The sequence below is a fragment of the Emericellopsis cladophorae genome (assembly GCF_022114955.1).
Source record: "Emericellopsis cladophorae strain MUM 19.33 chromosome Unknown NODE_30_length_267324_cov_122_989508, whole genome shotgun sequence".
In the NCBI taxonomy this organism is placed as follows: Eukaryota; Fungi; Ascomycota; class Sordariomycetes; order Hypocreales; family Bionectriaceae; genus Emericellopsis; species Emericellopsis cladophorae.
Window position 1 is genome coordinate 245,818 of NW_026250955.1, and position 20,705 is coordinate 266,522.

The 20,705-nt window shown below is 50.5% G+C and overlaps 2 protein-coding genes across 2 annotated transcripts; one reads left to right on the top strand and one right to left on the bottom strand.

Moving 5' to 3' along the window:
- Window positions 1–6,235: 6,235 nt before the first annotated feature.
- Window positions 6,236–15,853, bottom strand: J7T54_008548 (uncharacterized protein; the record flags this gene model as incomplete). Its single annotated transcript, XM_051507359.1, has 1 exon — window positions 6,236–15,853. The coding sequence occupies one exon, from the start codon at window positions 15,851–15,853 to the stop codon at window positions 6,236–6,238; it is 9,618 nt and encodes a 3,205-aa protein (XP_051361485.1).
- Window positions 15,854–16,667: 814 nt separating this feature from the next.
- On the top strand, window positions 16,668–17,156 carry J7T54_008549 (uncharacterized protein; the record flags this gene model as incomplete). The annotated part of the gene is made up of 2 exons (XM_051507360.1): window positions 16,668–16,965; window positions 17,014–17,156. The coding sequence occupies 2 exons, from the start codon at window positions 16,668–16,670 to the stop codon at window positions 17,154–17,156; spliced, it is 441 nt and encodes a 146-aa protein (XP_051361486.1).
- Window positions 17,157–20,705: the final 3,549 nt, after the last annotated feature.

Genomic DNA, 20,705 nt, shown 5'->3' on the forward strand with positions numbered 1-20,705 from the left:
ACTATTTAAAGTCGACGAAGTTATCTTAGATATTAATTATAAACTTTTATTACCCTTGAGTATAAAGATATACCCGGTTTTTTATATCTTATTTCTCGAAAAAGCACTATAAAACGCAAAAACTAAGTACGAACTAGAGGTTCTTGAAGAACTCTACGAACTAGAACGAGTTCTCGATAAATAAAGAATTAATAGAGAGATTAAGTACCTTATTAAATAGAAAAGATACGTAAGTAGTGAAAATATATAGGAACCCGCTAAATACCTTATAAACTACGGCCACCTACTACGGTAGTTCTATCGGGCCTAGCTAAACCGAAATTAGCTAAAATAGATAAGTCTAGCGGTATATCTTCGTATACCGTATCCTAAGTCTATATAAAATCAGGCTCTAGGACGTTCTCGGTGGAAGAATAACTAGCGGAGGAACCCGATACCTCCGATCGCCTTTACTCGGGCTCGGCCTCCTTATGTTCTACGCGCTCTAGTTCCTCTATACTATTGATACCACGAGATACGGCCCTTATTATCTTCTTAAACTATAATTTCTTTTATTTTCGAAGATAGAGTACTTTTTCCTCCGCACGCTCGAGTTCGGTCTTAAGTTTCTGGTGTTATTCGGCGATCTTACGAAGCTACGAGGTAGATACTCCGCTAATGTCGTAAGCTAAACGATTCGAGCGAACGTACTTAGCGTAACGGGAAGAATTATCGGCAGAGACCTGATAGGTCTTAAGCCCACGACGCTTATAATAGGAGTAAGTAGGTATATCGACGGAATACGCGAAAATAGTTTTAAGAAGTCGGATCTTGCGCTCTTTAGTATTAACGGACGATTTCTACGCGCGTTTAGTAATACGACCGGATATAGCGAGGAGGATTAAACGGGAAACTTACCGGAACTAATAGGATAGGAATAGGTATTTAAATAATCTTAGGGACAAGATCTTAAGAGGAGGGGTATTATATTACGACCTAATATATAGCCTTTACGTGCTTCTAGGCACCCCCCTACTATTCCCTATTATTTAGAGTACGATTATTACTTATATGAATAATCGATCCCGCGATTATTACGATTATCACGAATCGCTATAAACGAGCAGATAGATTATTACTAGGAATAATAATCACCTTAGTATATAGGAAGCCTAGCTTTACTATAGCTAGTCTCTACTAGCTCTCCTTAGCTATTAATATAATTATCTACATAAGATCTACTATCTCGCATATAGACTATAACCCGACCGCTTAAGTCAATAATATCCTAGTATACTCAGTTCAACAATCGACTTCTATTCTATCTACCCGGTAGCTAGTCTAGACCCGAACGTCACAGTCTAGTGTCTAGCTTCCGGTAATCTCGAATATAGTAACTATCGGAGCTATAGCGGAAGCAGAGGTTATTTTCCCTCCGGTTCGGGCCCTATAGTCGGCGTTAGTTACTTAGGTCTATAGGGTCGTTAGCGGTTATAGCGGCGGGTACCGTGCGGCGTGAAGGGCTGCGGTTCGGAGGACTATGTCCCCTACGCGGGGAGGTTTATCTCTGGTTTTAGTATAGAGCCGGTCTCGGGGGTTAGCTACGTTAGATTTATTACTAGTATTAGCGGTATTAGTTATCTAAAGTCTATAGGTAGTTAGCGTATTAGTAAAACTCCCGGCTAAGGGGCGGGTTATAAAGTAATATATCTTATAGTTCATGGGATATTCCTTAGAATAGTAATAGCATTAGATTACTATTAGTTATTTCTCCCTCTAAAATAAGGCGTTAGAACTCCGAGAAATACGTACTAAAGTCTTAGTACTTTTAGCGGAGTTAGTATAGGCGGTTCTAGGCGTTCTAGACGCGGTTAGGGTCGCCGAACGCGTTTTTAAGATAAGTTAGGAGTTCGGGGTAATCGCTAAACTATAGGATTCTAAAGATAGTACGGGGGAGTATTAAGGTATATACTTTCCCGGTAAGCCTACCGGCTATATATATTAACCGGCTCGTAGCGGTAGGGAATCGGTCGGCGTTAGTTATTATTTTTACGTAGATTTAATATAAGAAATAGCGGAGATTAAAGCGGGATTCTTTAAACTTATTAAGGTCGGGAAGCTTCTTAGATAGTTAGGAGGAGGTAATAGATCCGGTAGTAAGTAGCGGAGTTATTATTAAGTAAGGAGCTATAATCTCTTTAGTAGGGGGGGGGTTCCTAAAGCCTTTAAAATAATTACTTATATAGTTAATAAGCTAGCTTATTAGGCGAGTCGGGCGGTTACGGTTACCTTAATAATCTATATATCCTTATCCTTTATTTAAGTAAGAAAGTTCCGGTTAGCCGCGCTCTCCTTAATAATCTTGGTTTCGAGGGTAGCTGTTTTCTTATCTAATATAGCTATATAATTAATAAGGTTCGTAATCTAGGTATCTTAGGATTCTATATAAGTATATACTTATTAATAAAAGTAAAACTATTTAGAAAGGTTACTAGCTACGGTATTTACGAAAGCGCGCGTATCCTAAGGTAACTCTAGAGGCGTCGGGCGGGAGGTTATCGTATTTAGCGTCCTATAGGTAGGAGCTATATAATATTAAGGGGGGGTCGGTCGGTAGGTAAGACAGGGAACACTCGGTTAAGCTAATCTAGTCTATTACTACGGATAGGCACTCCTTAGGTAGGGCAGGCTCTATGTATAAGACGTAGCTCGAAGAGCTATAACAGAAGACGGTCGGGATCGCGATAAAATGCAAAGGCAGGCGCGAGTTCACGTGACTGCCAGGTGCAGGGTGGGTCCCCGCTCTTGACCAGCTGTGACACTCGGTAGCTAAGGGCGCCTCTTCGTGCGCTTTTCTTCCTAGATCTATTTATTAACTTTTATTGAATTAATAAGATCTATTACGGTTCTCTTGTAGTTATCTTGGGACCCCATTGGTTGTGCGGCGCGTCAGACTCTGGGACCAGCCAGCATTGTAGCTCATGAAACATGGGCGGGAAACAACCCTTCTCTGCCCCTCAGAGCAGACTTTGATATAGCCCGCTGGCGCGGGCCTCCTCGGCAGTCAGACTGTGTCGGGCGGCGAGGCGTTCATTCGCTGAGCGCATGAGATTGAAGTAAAGCTGGATAGTAGCCTCGACGGGGTTCTAAGCGATAATGTTGAAAGCATTAACAACGATAACAAGATCGTCGTTGGGGGCATTGTTGAGGCTATGAAGGTATTGCGAGACGACTCGCAGCTTTTCAAGATGGTTTTTGGCGTTATATTCGCCCTTGCCCTTCTAGCTGAGGAGGACTGAAACGGGATAACGGTAGAAGAGCGGAGGCAATGCTCGCGCGAACGCTATCTTTGCTCTGCATAGCGGGAACGAGGTAATGCAGCCTCGAAGAGGAGTTGCGGTTGGAGGGGATGTGTGGAGGCGGGACTAAGGGTGAAACAGGACATGGTCGATAGGGTTCTCGAAGATAGTAGTAGGGGAGGGCTAAGGACTGGCTAAAGGACTGCACATTTTGGCTTGTCAGCTTCGCTTCTAATGAAGGAAGTAAGGGAACCAAGAAGACATACGCCGCCTGCGTACCATGCAGTGCTAAGTATAAGGAAGAAAGCGACCGCGAGGCCAGGAGAAGCAACGCGGCCTAAGCGGAGGAATCGTGTGATCTTGCGGCCGACTTAACCTTCATGTCAGAATCGAGCATGCAACAGGCGGCGAATAGGCCGGAGAAGAAGCAGAGGAGCGTAAAGACCGATGAAGAAAGGGAGCAGGCGCCATTGCGTCCAATTCGTTGTCGCGAGTCCAAGTTTTGTTTGGCGTCCAGATTCTCAATACGAGAAGCTCAATACGAGAAGTACGATGCTGCGCCGCAGCCGCTCTCCCCAGATATAGAAAGGAGCCTATCGTGCGCATGCCAAAAGTCGTGACAGCTCAGCCTCCAAGTATCCGACAGCGTAGCCCAAGGGAAAGGCACAGCATTAGTGGACGGAACTGCGGTTGGCACTGCCATCCCCACCCCGGCTGCACATCAGAAACAGCCCGTCAGGACGCAACTATGCGTTCGACAGTCTTAGTCTTCTAGCTGTTGAGAACAGTTTAGAGCCCGGCGACATGGGGTGAATCGCGGCCTCGGGATCTAGGAGGGTATTGCAGGGCTGTAGTAGCTGCCTGACACGTAGTGTTGCGAACCATTAGTCAGAGCCATCCATGAAACGGATCGACAACTCTCGACTTTCCATTGCTTATCATTTCTTATTCTGGCCCTGTGGCCACTGCAACGCTGCACGCCCGGCTCGGAACATGTCCAACAAGGCGGCGCCGTGGGTCCGCTAATCTTCCGATCCCATTACAACTAGTGCTTCTTGCTAGACACTCGTGCAGGACTTCTGGCCTTCTGACACATATTGCAAGATTGGCTTGCTGCGCGAACGAGGCCATCCAGAGCCGCGGCATTGCGCCATGTAGGCGTCTGGTAGGAAGTCTTCTGATCATCCCGTCCCCGGCGGCACGGACATCCCACTGGAGCAGTTTCCGCATCGCGTTTATACGACCAGCTCACATCGCTTATCCGCAGCTGAGTACCACACATCACCTTTCTCCCTCTCTGGACGCGAGGCACCCCGAGATGCCCGTGATACTGGGACCGCTGTCCCGGGAAGCGAGGATGCTCAAGCCGGTTAGAACCCCATATTCCAATGCTTCTCTCGATTAGCAAGGATCTGGACCACGCATATAAGCTGCACGGTCGATTTTTCGGCGTGCCGAGACCATCTAGGTACGTGGGAAGAATGTCTTCTTTCCCTATCAAGTAGAGTCAACTGGCGATGCTGATTGCCTACGTATTGATTTCGCCGCTCGTTCTCAAGTCCATGATCATTATTCTTCTTGTTACCTGGGTGTCTGGTATTGACAAAGCATGTCCCGAAGTCGCTCGATACTTAATTTACCCCTCGCTGGTTTCTTGGGTGCAGATGGCTTTCCGGGATTTGTATTGACCTGCCAAATTGACGCTTGTTGCAGCCCCGCTTCGTGTCGAAACTGAGCAGCAATCAGATGTTGCTGGCCGTCGACCAGCCATTAGCGTTATGTCATTGCATAACTCACTAGTCAAGCCTTTGCTCTGCTTCCAAGCGAATATAATGGAGAAAAAAGCTATGGCTTCTCTGGAGTTGAGGCCCCGGCTTTGGTGGATAGGCCACTGCCCTATTCTGTTTGGGCTGCCTTCATTGGCGGATGACTAGCTGACATTGCCCTCTTCCCCTGTGTAGCGGTTGAGCGAATATTTCTGGGATATCTCAGGACGCTAACGGCTCTGGCTATGCTGGGCACTCTGGTCGCCCAGCTGTTCACAGTCAGTCGAGAAGATTTCAGGTTTAGGCATATTCTGCTCGGGAAGCCCTTGGCAGCAGTGTATTTTGCGATTGCCATCATAACGATCCTTCTCGGTGCAGTCCGAGCCTACAGACACTAGAGATATCTTATCAAGGGCAAAGCACTAGCTGGTGGATTCGAGACACATGTTATTGGCATCGCAATACTATGTGTGAGCACCCTCGTTCAAACACAGAGCAATCGTACTCTAACAGTCCACAGCCGCTACTGCTCTGCTTCGGTATTGCCCTCGCGATGGATGAGGCGCGGGGTTCAGATTAGCAGGCCTGGCCGACGCCCATCCACGCGGCGTGAATTTGCCGTCCTAGAGGGCCATTTCTTTACCAGAGACGACACTAGCGCCTTGACAGGCGACCGTGGGTCATGGTGCGTTGACTCTACATGTCTCCCAGCTTATGTCTTTGTAGGGGCTGCCCGGCGGTAACCCCTATGAAGAACAGGCAAATGTTATGAATAGGAATCTAGGGCCGCAGCTATAAGCCGATGTGGCAACATGATGAATAATATACTATCTCTATCAACAAGTGTGAATCATAGTCTGCAAATTCTTGCTCTGTTCAACAAGTGCAGGAATCCATGAAATTTACAGCTGTATGTTTCGGTAGACGAAATGAAAAGGGAAGTTCCGTATCGCTAGCAGTCGATTCGCAGATGTCTCTGTAGAGCTAGCATCTTCTGTTAAGCTATAACAGCCGGATGCATATGCGTACACCGTAATGACACTCTGGAGCAAGTGATCGGCTATTTTGAAATAACTGGTATCTCGGCCCACTCCTGAACAAAACAGTTTGCACATTCAAGGAATAGGAAAGAATATGCATTAACTAACAAATAGAACTATTCAGAAAAGTTCCGTCTTGTTCTGAGACCCCTTACGTATTTCCTTGCTTGCTCACCTCAAACTCCAGAACAGCCCCTAGACCCCCCAAACCCAGCTCGGTTGCATTCATCCCTCCATTCAGACTAATCTCAATAGCGGTATCAAGAGGGACATCACTGGCATGACTCATACCGCTATAAAGTCTCCCAGATTTCCCTCCCCTCTCCATGCTCAATGACACGACTTCAGTTCCGCGAAGTTGTAGCTCGATCGAGGATGGCAGCTGGGCTCCGGGCTTGATCTCGGCATACCAGGTAATTTTCTTGACCTGGCTGAGAAAGCCACCCGCCCGAGCCCAGAAGGGTATCACTGTCGATGGCACAGTTGCCGTCACTGATGGCGCAGTTTGCAGCGATAACCAGGCGGTTGGCGCGTGAAGTGACATGTTGAAAGCTGCCTGGAGGCCATTCTGCTGTGAAACCCGGGCCAATTTGTTCAGCCTATCCTCCTGCAGCTTAGTCACGGCATTTCGTAATGGAGCACCGCCTTCACGCGCTGTGTACATTAGGTGTAGGATTACATCAGTGATGGTGGCATAGTCGAAGCGCTGAACAGGAGGCAGCTCAATGTGATATGTCCCGACAACGCCAGTCATTTCAAAGGGGAGGTAAAGAACGTCGGTAGCTCCGTGGCGGTAAACTTCGGAAAGGCCGGGGAAGAAGCCGCCGTCGAGGGTGTTCGTTGAGGTCACGATAGTGTGTGATGGCTGGCCTGAGCCATACTTGAAGCGAGGATCGTTTCCAGGGGGGTTCTCGACATAGCCGGAGCCTGAAGCCGACGATGCACGGTAGCGGTGTGCCAGTAAGGTCAGCTTGGCGGATATAGGTAGAGCTTGACCCCCCTCGACAGGCAAGGAGAGCCTCACGACGCGGTTTCGTCGTAGATAGTGCCCAGGAGTATCGATGTCGAGAATGTCCTCGGGGACGTCGAAGATGCACTGACCAGACTGTCTCAATGATAAAAGCGCCATAGGGTTGATCTCTTGGAGCGAAATGTTGGTTTCTAGCTCGTATTCCCGAACTTTGTTGTCCAAGTAGGCCGTCTTCATGCGACCGATGTCAAACTGCAACTGCTCCCCGGCCAGGAGCCCGGATTTGAGGCTATCCCAGTACGAGGGTTTAACAAAAGAGCCCACCCCAACTCTGTGGCCAGTTGCAAGCTCGTACACGAAAGCCATTTCGGCCTGCCGGGCCATGCGCAGAGCTAGATCGTAGGTGTCGGTGTACACTTTGGTGATCTGGTTGATACCCCATGCGTACAACTCCTGGTTGGTGTGCTTTGAGCGCATCATGTGGTCCTCCTCAGCCAACTTGACCATCGCTGTCTCGTGGGCCACTAGATCAAGCTTTGCTGCCTCAGAACGTAGCTTTGCAGTCGCAATCTCGTTGGTCAGGCGATTTGTCTCAGCCTCGGCCTGAGCTTTCTCAAAGTCCCAGCCCTCCTTGCGTCGATCGAACCCAGCGAATAGGGCGTTGAGTGTCGCTGCAGAGGTAGCGATAGTTGCCTGGTGATTGGCAGTGCCGATGGCTGCTGCTGTAATGTCTTTCTTGTCGGCGACGGGGTCGAATTGTAGTTCAACAACTGGAGAAGAGAACCCCTGGCCACCCATAGTAGCTTTGGGCAACCTCCAACCCGCAACGAAAGAATGCCATAGGTGAAGCCCTTCAGAGAGCGCGTGGATGGCAAGAACCCCGCGTCGGTTGGAAATCTCTTTCTCTTCCCTGGAGTTGGTGTACTTCAAGTTGCGATAGTAGGCTGCCCGATCCTCGGCAACCACCTTGGCAAACTCAAGAGATTGTATCTCCCCGTTCACCTTCTTTTCGCCTGTCTCGCCCACCCCGCCAATGGCTTTGATCGTATTTGCCTTGCTCGCCTTGACGGCATTGAGGACGTCTTTTTCCAGTCCGGCCCGTAATCTTGCCAGTGCCTCGCCATCCTTCTTCTCCATGACGGAGAGAAGAGTGGATCCGAGAGAGACGACTTGCCCGGTAAGACTCATGGCCATTTCCGCAATAGTGGCGAAGCGGTTTCTTGATAGCGGCACGGAGAGACTCACAATGGCAGCTTGCACAGAGGAGCCCGCTGCGAGACGTCTGACTAGAGCACCAGGGTCGATAGGGGGCGACGTTAGCGGGAGGGAGATGAAATTGCCGTTGATATCCAGGGAATTCCGGATTTTGAACAGCCTGTCGGCAACAAGGTCCCAGCACTGGAGCATACTGTCGTTGGGTGGGATTCCAAAATACGTGGGTAGCAGCGGATCTGGCGCATCAGGCCGGTTCGACGAGATATCGCCCAAGTTTGGGATCGCATTCTCAAAGTCGACTACCGCATTGCCAAAAAGGCCAATGGTACCGTAGAGCGTGTACAAAGACCGAGTTGCTGGCTTCAATACAGGCTCGACTTCCTGGGGCTTCCGACCAAGGAGACCATCGGCAGCCGAGTAAAGCAAGGTCGCCTGAGCAAGAGTCTCCCTGGTAAGCTGTCGGAAGAGATGGTCGCCCCAGTCCACGAGATTTCTGATGTAACGCAACACGATGGCTATCTGGAATGCAACAGGACGAGTCCGAGCGATAGCGTGTGGATTGAAAGGGTTCTCTCGCCAAGTTCTGATAGATTGTACAATTCTGTCCGCGAGCTCTGCTCCTTGGGGATCCTCTGCCGTGCTATAGAGAATGTTGCTGATGAGCTGCTCCGCGTAATCCGACACTGACGTTTGGTAGAACGGTTTGGTCATCCAGTATGAGGACTGGGGTGCCGGGATCCCGTCTTCCGCTGCGGCGTCCACTGAATCCCCCTTGGGGTTGAATATGAAGTGGAACCACCGCATGGCCTCGTTGAATTTCTGGTTGCTGCTCAGCTTGCAAGCTGCCATGAAAGGACCGTGGAAAAAAAGCTCCCAGTTGTAGCTCGAATATGCATCCAGTGGACCAAAGTTTATGGCTTCTGCCGGCAAGGATCCCACGGTTCGAAATGAAGGTCGAAACTCGGCATCAAAGTTGAATTCCGTACTCATTAGCTGACTGGATCTGCTCAGGACACGCTCTAGGCCGCCAAAGACCATTTGCTCTGAGAGTTGGGTCATCAGCGGATGGTACACGCTGGCCATCTTGAATTGGACAATGTTGATGGCGCCACCATCATGCCGAAATCCGTAGACATCGGTCCATTCTGGAAGAAGAAACTTGTTGTACTCGGGGTCGTCCTGGACCAAACTCCTAATGTCGTCAAAGGAGGACAGCTCATCTTGACGATGCCTGGAGATGTACTTCTCTGCCAGTTGCAGGGCACGTCTCAGAAACTCATAGACGTCTGTTGTCGTACGGAAAGGTTGGACACTGAAATCAGGGTTCCCCTCGTCCCGATATACGAAGCCTGGCACCAGGACAAAGGTTCTCCCCGAGTTATCTTTGTAAAAGAACGGAACCATAGAGCCTGTTGGGAGCCTCCACAACCCATCTGCTGCACCCCCTTCGAACCCAGTCTGCCGGTGGCGAAACTGGTTACTCCATACCAGCAAGTCAAGCTTGGAAATTTGCGGCGACATTATGACAGAAAAGCTCCCGTGTGTCTTGTTGAAGGCCGTGGTGGAAGCTCCAACCTCATGTGGCCCAGATGTGCCAAACGAGTCGATGGTGAGAGGTTCCGTCTCGTTTGTGGCCTGAGTCTCCGACAGGGTGAATATCTGGTCGAGGTATTCCGCCCTTTTGACATCCGGACGAGGTAGAAAATCTTTAGCTGTCGTGTAGTATTCGTGGGCTTGCCTCTCCGGCAGACTCTCAGAACCCGCCAGAGCAAACTCGCTCAGATAAAACTTGCCAGTATGCGGCATGCTGGTTGTGCTGTCGAATATGGGCATCCTGACTGAGATGCACTCTCCGAAGTTGGATCCGACATTCCAGTAGTTGAGGACGAGAAGGTCGTCGATGTCCAATCGCTCAAACGTTACAAAGGCTCCTCCGGGGGGGCAGTAGACGGAACGCTTGGACATGCGTTCGGCCGACCATTTCCCCGTCCTGGGATCCTTCTCGCTGATGCCAAGGTTAATTGCGAACCTCTTTCTCAACTTACCCGTTTCCCCATCACCGCTCACCCCAGCTTGCAGTGGATCCATCTCAATATCCGTCTGTGTGAATGCTACCGTCAAGCGGGAGTTGCGGACAAATGCCAGGAAAGACCCACTGCTGATGCTGGGAACATCAACGAGCTCCCACGGCGTCCAGTATCTCTCCTCAAAAAGCCGCCGGTGGAAAATAGATCCAGCCCCGGCCCCAAGTCGAGCAAAGACATGTGTCGACTTTGACTCGGCTTCATAGAATACGGACACAATGTCGGGCTTGGAAATGTTGGCAATGTCGCTGACAAGCTGCTCGCCAGCTTCGGTCGCCAGCTCATCGCTTACGTCGCCCGAACTCAGCTTCTCTTCGAACCTTTTGAACTGATTTGACTTGTCGTCGCGAAGCTCCGGCTCGATCCAGTTCTCGGGGTAAAGGAAGACCTTTCGATTCGCCTCCCATAAGCGATACTGCGACATCCAGTTCCACTGTTCCCATGCATCGTCCTGGATCAGCCGAACCTCTAGCAGACTGTGCATTGCTGGATCCCCGTTTGGAGCAAAAGCCAGGAATTGTCCCATCTGAAGGCGTTGGACAAAGGTCTGAAGGGCGAGATGAGCCTCAATGATCCTTGACACCTGAATCTCGGTTCCCACCTCGATATCGATGCCGAGGATGGCTGATATTTGGCGAGCGTGGGTAAAAGAATGGTGGAATACCCCCGTTCTGAGCGAAAATTCCACCAGAGCGTCGCGTTTCCTTATTCTCAGGGGGTCCTGGATACTGCGGAGCACCTGAAGCCAGTCACCACTAGCATATTTCTGTTTGAGGGCGCGCTGCAAGCTGAGTACATCGCTACAGCTGAGATTCCCTCTCTTGACAAGACGTATGCCCAAAGAAACGGACGGCAATGGTCGAAGGAGTTGGAATGTCTCCTCCAACCGAGTTAAGACGAGGGGCGACGTCAAGTTCCCAACGTCGAGCTGCATCTGATTGGCGACACCTTCAAGGTCAGTCAGAGAGCCCCATTTTGTCAGTTTAGACAGGTAATCGAGACTGGACCCAATTCCGTTCGACAGTTCCTTATCCTGCAGAACGCTTTCAAAGAACGTCTGGACGCTAAGAGTTGTCCCTGGGTTCTGAGCGTCGACAACCGGCGCCATGCTGCTTGACACGAGAGTACTGTAGCCTCTCCGGAAAGTATCCCATTTCTCGAACGCCATAGTCATGTCCCCTGCGGCGACTGGGAAAGCTGCAAGGTCTCCCCATCCAAGTGCTGGCCCAAATTGCAGCAGCCACTCCAGATTAGACGGTGTGATGTCGAGGCTGGACACAACAACAGAAATCTTGTGTAGGAGGCGCAGTGCGCACGTTCCATCTGATTCAGAGTTCAAATCTCCGGAGAGAGGTTGGACACGTTTCACGTGCTTAAGAACAGCCAGTGTCTGTTCACCCTGGAGCCCGAACCAGGTTTTAATCAAGCTCAGAAGCGCCGTCTCCTTGGAGTTCTCCAAGGCGAAGTCTGAGATGACATCAAACCAACTGGAGATAAAGTGGTCCAGAGATTCCTCATCCGATTGATCTCCAGAGAATGCCAGTCGTTCATCCAGAGCCGCGAGAATGAGTGCCTGGCGAGGTTTCCCAATGATGACCTCAACCTTGTCATCTCCAAGAATCGCGCGAGTCTCCTCTAGTAATTCTCCAGCAATGAGGCGGGTCAGAGAGTCAATCTCGGGTTGGAAGAACTCCATGTTGGCCAATAGGGCCGCCAATGTTGCCTCCTGTTTCTCCACTAGACCCGTGGAATCGTCGAAAATTGGCGTGTTCGAGATCAGGCTTTGGTAAGTTGACTTGAGCAGCGCGAAGTAATCGACCAGCTGTGAGTCAGTTATATGTTGGTGTGGAGCTTCAGCCACCAAAAGATGGGTGATGTCGTCAATGGAGAAGAGAGAGGTGCGAATCGCCGCGAGCGACTTCGCAAACACGAGAGCACCCTCAGGAGAAGAAGTGGGATCTATTCCAAGGAGCATGCTGAGAGAAACAAATTCTGACGGAGAAATGGGAAGGGTTTGGCAGATGCTGTAGACGGAATACGCATGTGAAATGGCCTCGTACGTAGCAGGTTGAAGATCCTCAGGTTTGTGCACAAATCCGACGATCGTTGCCATGTCATCATAGGATATGGAAAGAGAGCCGGAGAGGTGATCGGCAAAATCAACCAGCTTCAAATCTGACTGCTCTTGGGGACGCCTGGGAAAGCCTGGCGGTGGTGAAAGATTTGGCAGCTGAGACAAGAACAACGACTCGTATGACCTTATAGACGGGTCATTAGCATGCGTCACCAACGGTCCGAACCAATCCAGGCAATCTTGAACAGAACTGACGTGGCCGTCTTTGGGTAGCCAGCTCAGAAGTCTGTTTGTGGTTGCCAGGTGGGCCAGCAAGGTGATATCAAGGGAGCCATTGCCGATCGAAGGCATGGCTATCGCGCGATCGATAACCGAAATTGTCCATCCTTGCTTCTCATTCATGCCAAGAGCCTTCCAAAGACGGAGGAAGCGGTGTACACGATCGAGGCTTTGATTGTCCAAGTTCACGAGGTCCTTCTTGTCAAGCGAGCAGCTTTCATCCTGGTGATGGATCAGAATGCCGTTGAGTTCAGGATTCAGCCAGTCCCTTGCTCGCAACATGATGATCAGGTGATTGTACGTTAGCTGCGTTCTGTCAAGAAAGCTCTGCACATTCCGTAAGTCGTTGATGGGGTCGTGAAGTGTAGCCGTTCGCCAGTGGGGAATGGGATTCGCAGACGGAGTCGTGATCAGCTGCAAATCAAGTTCGGACATATCAAATGCTTCGACGAGATAAGATGAGCTGTGGCTGAAGCTCTCTGAAACGGGCGTGAGGAGACGGATCAAGCGTGCCCTCGAGACATCCAGCTTATTGAGGTATAAACGACCTTCTGCATTATCGATGTGGAATGGAAGACCTAAAAGGAGTGGGCTCTCAGCAAGACGCTCGTATGCTTGGTGATTGACGTGCAACGGAAATGCAGCTCGCTCAGCAGAGGTTCCAAATGTCTGTTTGGTTCTCACGACAAGACCAACGGAGAATTCCGTCCGGAATACGAGAAACACATGATGCTGATGTCTGACGACGGCCGTGTCTGGTGACGACGTTGAAGTGAAGTTAATCGAAGTCGTGCTCTCGGTGAAATCCAACCCTAGGTGAGAAGAGAGTGCGGCTAACATTGGCTTTTCCTCGAACACATCGAGCGGGATGGAGAAGACGGCATGACTAGAGAGGGCCTGGAAGTCAAGTAAATCCTCCAGTAGCTCGCATACGATGTCAATCTGGGGCATAGTAGTATTGGTGTTGTCGCAGTTCAGATCCAGGAACGCTAGATCCCTCCTAGACTGGATGATGGAATCTGTGAAGTCTACCTCTTCCTTGCCGACAAGAACGCGTCGATGGCGGAGAAACTCGAAAACTTCAACGATGTATGCAGCTGGGCTATATACGGTCATACAGTCCGAGCAGGAGCATGTGTCGCCGAGTTCAAAAAGCGACTTCAGGTTAGGCATGTGGGTGGCGGCTTCTCTTAGGACGCCTTCTGGAACGCGAGTCGATAGTCCTGGGATAGACAACGCGCTTGACAGTGTTCTCATCTCAGCCATGAGCAAACTGACAGCCAGGACAACATCGGCGGCTCTGTTGGCGATCTGTTCCACATCTGCCGACGTGAAGACAGGGTCTGATGAGAGAAGCTTTCTGAGACGAGCCTTTCCCATTGAGTTTGCATCAACAGCAGACCGGACTCCGATGTTGACAAGGCCCATTGACTGTTCATACGAAGGCGCCAGCCTGAATACGCGCTGCATCTTTCTGAGAACTTGCTCTGTTTCCGTGTCGTTGATGGTGGAACCGGTACGCGTTGCCTGTGGCCCACCTGGCTCTTGTGCGAGGAAGTGCTCGACCTTGCTATGCGCGAGATCGAATTTGCTATTACTCGAGAGGAAATCAAGCAGCTTCCGGGCTTCGATCTCCGTAATGCCATGATCTGTCGAGTGAGGTTTAGACAGCAGAGTTTTCACTGCCCGTTGAGCCCAACCTGTCTTCTCTGTCTCACTGACATTCAGAATCTTGTCTGCTGGCCGACCAAAAGCGGAGATACGTCGCTTTGAGTCGTTCTCTGACCTATCGAGATCTTCTCGCAGGGCCTTCTGAAATGATGCACTCGGAGACAGTATCTTTGGCATCGGTGTGGAGGGTGTTGGCTCATTCCTCTGGCTGTTATCACCTTGGCCTTGTACGCCCAGGACTTGCGTGATGATTCGTTGGGTCCATCCTTTGGGTGAGAACATTTGACCAACGAGGTTCTCCTCCTGCAAGATGTCCAATAGTGATTCGGCCCGTGTTTTATCTTCGCCATTGGGGACTTTGAAAAGTTCTCTCATGACACCCCAGAAGCCCTCAACATCTTCTTCAATCATCTCAAGTCCTGGCCTTTGCAAAGTAAAGCTTTCGATAATGTCGGCCAGTAGCTGGGTGATGGAGGCCAGGATGAAATTGGAATCAATGGCAAGCTTGACACAGAGCTCAAGAGTCTCACCGTCAGCCATGCGAAGCTTCTGGAGAATCGATCTCGGACTGATGGCAATGGTGGTAGGTCGGATAGCTCCAGCAGCATTGCGGGGCTTAGCCTCGACAGCTTTCTCGTATGTCTCGCCATGGATCAAGGCGTAGAAGAAGGCCGGTGGAATTGGCATCCCATCTTGTTCTGCCACTTCCGATAGGCTGTTGGCAACCATATAGGAGGATACTTCATCCGCCGAGAAGTCAGATGCCGCTAGTTGCGAAACGATAGCCAACTCTCTGCGCTTATTGAGCGGATCAAGGTGGGAGAACGGGGGCGCTTTGCTATTTGCCAATCCACCTCCGCGCCGAATAGCTGAAATGGCGGTCTGTAGCCTTGTGAATAGGTCTGTGGATTTTTGTTTGACTCCGAGTTTGATGTCCTGGACCAGTACAGGAATGTCGGACGGTGAGATAGCTCCCTCTGGGGGAGTAGAGAACAGGACATTGCCCTTGTCATCGACTTGTAGAGCGAAGAACGCCAAATGACCCTTTTTTAGACGGTATTTGAGCAGATAGAACCCTTCATCATCCGCGACAGCGCTACTAAGCGCCCCAGGGACGTCTTGGTGAATGTTGACCTGTGAAAGCCGTATGGAAAGACCCTTTCCTGGGGATCCATCGAGATATACGACCTTTCCAGTGAGCGTTTGGGTTGTGGTGGACTCTGGATCGAGGCCATCAACCTTCTCTGCCATGGCAACAGCCGTGGCATCATCGACAACTCCAGTTCCTGCAAAGTTTCGAACGGCCTTGAAGGTTCCCACACCAAATCGACGCTCTGCTATTTCTGAAGCGGGAATTGCCGCTGCACCGAGTCGCAGAAGCCATGATTGAACCAGAGTGACAACGCTACCGCGGGACCCTAGTTCCAGGCGTTTCGGGAAGGTAGCTTGTTCTAGCTGTTTTGATGCCGATGCCATGACGACAAGCTCTCCTTGAGTTGTTGGCAATTCGGATTCGCCTGTGAAACCTGAGTTGCTGATGGGAGATCACCGACGAAGAAATTCTCATTTGTGCTCGTGTTGCAAGGTTTCGGCTCTTCGGTGTAAGAATAACAGTTGACGGCTGGGAGATATACATGCTGGAAGCTGGAGCAGCGAAGCCGGGTTGAGAAGCATTCGAGTTTAGGCACCTGTCGCACATAACAACTGCCGGCCGGTTGTCGTGCCAAGAACTTGCACACCCTCAGGCTGATATGAGGTGGCGGCGCCTCTCCTCATGTTCTACCTTCAGTTCAATCCAGATAGTGATCGTAGACTAGCACTAGCGAGACGGAAACACCCAAAGTAGCTGCCTGCCCCGAGCATATGGCTGGCTGATTTGAATCTCCATTTTAATTGGGGCATGACAGAGGGTGCATTATGCAGTGAGCCAATAGTCTGGGTGCGTGATTATGGTTTCGGCATCGTAACACCCTATGCACGCCACTGCAATGTTAACGCGACACTTGGCGGAGCATTGTGGCTGCCAAAAGCCTCTATGAGTCCTTTTGAGTTGAACTTTGGCTTGCCATGCTGTTAGATAAAGAGCATATAGAGAGACACTAAGGTCTAGACTGGCTGTAGAGGAAGCCTCAGCAGAAAGCTTTCTACTCTACGAATACCCTTGTTGACCTTGGCCTTTACCAAATTCGACAGTGACTCAACCTTCTATAACGCAAATTGGTGACTATCATCGCGATCATGCCGTCCAGCATAGCGAGTTTTGCTAATCACCTCACGCAGAAGAGGAAACATGTTTGCCTCGCTGTCTCGGCTGACGCGGCGAGCTGTGGGCATTCAAGATATCAACAACGAGCCAGGCGACGGCGGCCAACTGATCGGCCTCCAGGGCAATGTTTCCGGAACCATCACCGTCCTGACAGACACGACGATGGTGCTGACGAATTTCACCATCGAGGACGTGGGGAGAGGGGATCTTGAATGGCGCGGCTTCGAATCAACCAGCACCCCTGAGCAAGCAGTCGTGGTTGCAAAAGAGGGAATCAATGCAGCAGCAGACAAAGCGCGAGTCGAGCTGACGCTGGTTGAAGGTAAGACCGTCCAGGAATTTTCCAATATGGCACTTTTCTCTCCTTCAGGTCGAGAAGGCGAGCAAGTCTTTGCTGTAGTGGCCATCAAACCTGGAGAGGGCGATGCAAGTCAGCTACCGCAGCCACCAAGCGGCGAGGGAGAAGACGAAAGTAGTAGCGATGGCAATAAGAAGACAAGATGCTGTGGATAAAGATGACAGGGTCATCGAAGGACTGGACTTCCGTCCAGCACAGTGGTGCGCACAATTGGCAGTGCCAGGTTGTTGTATTCTCGAGGAATTGATATATGGGCTTGTTCGTTTATTCGTCAGATTGACCAAATTGACAGTCCAAATATGCCAAACCTCGAGTCTCGGTCGTCTCACGACAGTTTCAACGTGGACATGATCATCTACGACATTGACATCGTACGATCCCGGCCACCGCCGAGCAATGCGTTGCTTCAGTCAGCTACGTCGGGTTATCAGCTTCTAAGCGAGAACTTGGGGCGGTGAAGCAGGCAATCATGCTGCCTGCCGCATCAAGCGATAGGATATTCATACGTCAGGGCGTAGCGCACGTGGAGTTCCGTTTAGAGATTGCATAAACCTGCTGCCTGCAATACCCCGGTAGTATGTACGCAGGCGTAGGCTATTGGCACAAAACCCTTGTGATTTGCTTGTTTGGTAGCAATACACTGATTCCACTTCCGTTTTGCAAGCTGATCAACCTCCCAGTACGGAGGACGAGTTCAAAAGTAATGCGTTGGCGCTAAGAGGCACTAAACCTGCACGTCGATAAATCCAGCTAGTTCTGGTGTAATTTCTATGGCTTATCCTTGCGCCCCTCGACATACTCGTTTCCACCCCCTAACTCAATGATCTTATTGATATACCTTGGAACGCGTTCAATCCAACGTTGAATCTCGGCCTGCGGTAGGTCGTTCCAAGCCTTCTGCCACCTCACGATAGCATCAGACCGTGTTTTCGGGGCGCCCTTCTTCGTAGTGTATCTCTTCATCCAAGGCCAGGCCGGTTCGATCATATTGAGGTCGGGAGAGTTACCACACCACTCAAGCCGTTGCACACCTTCGAGATCATACAACTGCTGCTGTATGTGATGGGCGTGAGCTAGAGCCTTATCTTCTTGTACCAGCGTGGCCGGCCTCTCGAGGGCACATTCTTGGGCAAAGGGTATTAACTTCGGCCCAAGAATATGCTTACGATAGCGGTACCAATCGATACCACCTTTGCCGCCTCTCGTGAGCTTCCTAGTCTTCTTATTCCACCGCCAAATAGGCTTCTTGCCGGGCGTGTTTCTTCTTAGGTTAAGGCGGGCCATAGGCATCGAGAGCTCCCAAGCTTCCTTCGCGGCAGGCTCAAGTTCTTTGTTCATCGCCTCCAGCTCTTCCTCAGCAAGGCGTTTTTCAGCAGCAATCTCCGGGCACCAACAATAGCAGGGGCCTTTCTTATCGTATGAAAAGCTCCCCCAGAACATGAACTCTGAAGAACCTTTCCATCGCTCACGAATATAGGTCTTGTTCACCTTCTCCTTAGCGGTCCTCCAGATCCTATAGCCGCCGCGGCGATGTAACAACACCACAGACGTCTCGTCAGACCAGATCACAGACTTCCAATCTTCTAAGGTCCAATGCTACCTTACAAGGCACCACTCAAGGCGTTCTTTCTTCATCCGAGCAGTCAGACCAGGCTTCCTCGTCGGCTTGGTCTTGTGGAAGCCAGCAGCGTGGAGCACGCGCTAAATCGACATTACCGAAATCTCGATGCCGGTCAGGCTAAGGTCGCCGGCAATATCAGCACAACTCTTCTCTCTTCCGTATCGATCGCGGCGTACAATATTCATGATTTGCTCTTCGTTCTTGGATCGCTTAGATGGGCGGCCGGCTCGAGGTTGGTCAGCAAGTTCGGTATCTTGAATCTTGAGAGGGCGTTCAGCAGGGTCGAATCCAGCCTCACAAGCCCTGCCGTAGATACGGTTCACGGTGCTCGGGTTCAGGCCTGTAAGGGGGGTTATTTCCTTAGTAGTCATGCCGATAGCTTTTAAGCCCACAACCATGCCTCTTGTTGCAATATTAGTGTACGGCATGATCGCGGTCGGCTTCATTAAAGTTCAAGGGAAATACCAGAATATGTGTCTTTTCGTTACGAAAGAGGGGTTAGAAGAGGGTAAGCTTTACACCAAAATTAGGTGTAAAAATTCCGGGGGCCCAGCTTAGCGCCTGACGCTAGACGTGGGTGGGCTCTTGGCAACGCATTACTTTTGAACTCGACCTCCGTACTCCACAAGTAGTAGCCAGTCCAGTAAAGACAATGACCAGAATGTAACCGTTACACGGCATATCTAGTGAGAACGCCGAACGAATCTAACGTTCTAGACCGAACCGTTCTAGCCAATGGTGCTATCCCCAGTTCAGCCTCACTGCTTACATCTGTGGTCAAGTTTCAGCTGCCAAGTGACCACAAAGGCTCAACGCTCCTACTACTCGTGCCGCCCCCCACCTCCAATAAGGTGGGAGGTAGGGCGTGGCACGAGTAACGTCCTTAATTGTTTCCTTTATTGATGATGGCGTCCATCCGTCAGCGTCCTGAGCTTGCCGTCGCATGAGACTCGGTCGAGAGCAATTCCGCCAGTGGCGTTGTCTTGCCCTCGCTTTGCTCATGATCACCTTTCTCTTCGGGTTCTCATGCATTGGGTCGACGAGTGATACAGTGTCTTCATCGGAGGAGTGTATCCACAAGACCAGCGAGATTATGTCCGCGACCAGCGACGATACATAGGGAGTACTGAGCCTACGCCAAGTCAATCTTGGGCAATGCTTGGTGCTATATCACAAAAGTTAAGACGCTTGGGCCTCGGGTAATAATGCGTCCGGACCCTTGCGCACCCTAAAGCGCGAAAAGCATCACTCGCTGGAAGGGCCTAACGAGAGATGAAATGTCTAGGATAATGCACGATCCAAAACCTCAGAGATCCAGGTTTACTGAACCAAGGCCAGGTTGCAGTTTGCTTCCCCCACAGAAGGATATTCGTTCGACGGCCGCCCAACAAAAAGTACGAAGATCTCGGGCCGCGATGATGCGAACTCAAAGATATCTGCGTCTGAAACAGGGGGATCTTAGGAAGATTTTTGCTGTAGATATCATCATTGAACTGGGATGGGGTCGGAAAACTAACAACACCCACAACGTTTCCTAGAGTAATATATTGAGGCGCTGGAGTTGCGGGAATACTATTTACCGCGCCCCCAAGAAATTACGAAATCTATGCAGGAGTCTTGAAGATAGTTTCATGCCGTTCTAGGCAGGACGTCCAATCGTGATCTCCCTGAGCGACGAAGTCGGGCCTCAATGATCGTTATTGAACAGTTGCAGGGTAGGCCAACATGCGCTCTCAAGGTTAACTAATAGGCGATGACAATCAGACGGCGTCAGACCATCACAGAGGCAATCAAGCCAGGACCGCAGGCAAAGGGAAAATAATAATAAGATTATTAGCGGAGATATATTGCAAATCATTGAGTGGCAAAATAGCTGACGGACCAATTCCACCCGAGCTCACCCTTTTAAAAGGTGAGCACGCGCCTCTTTCCAAGTACACATGGGTATCCACGTCTGCATCCGCTGGTCTTCGGAAATGCAGTTTCCCACGTCGTTCATGTCGATCATCTCAACGCTCTTGCGCATCCCAAACCAGCCCAAGAGCTGCTTGTATTTACCGGAGACTGGCGCTCGCGAGACCTG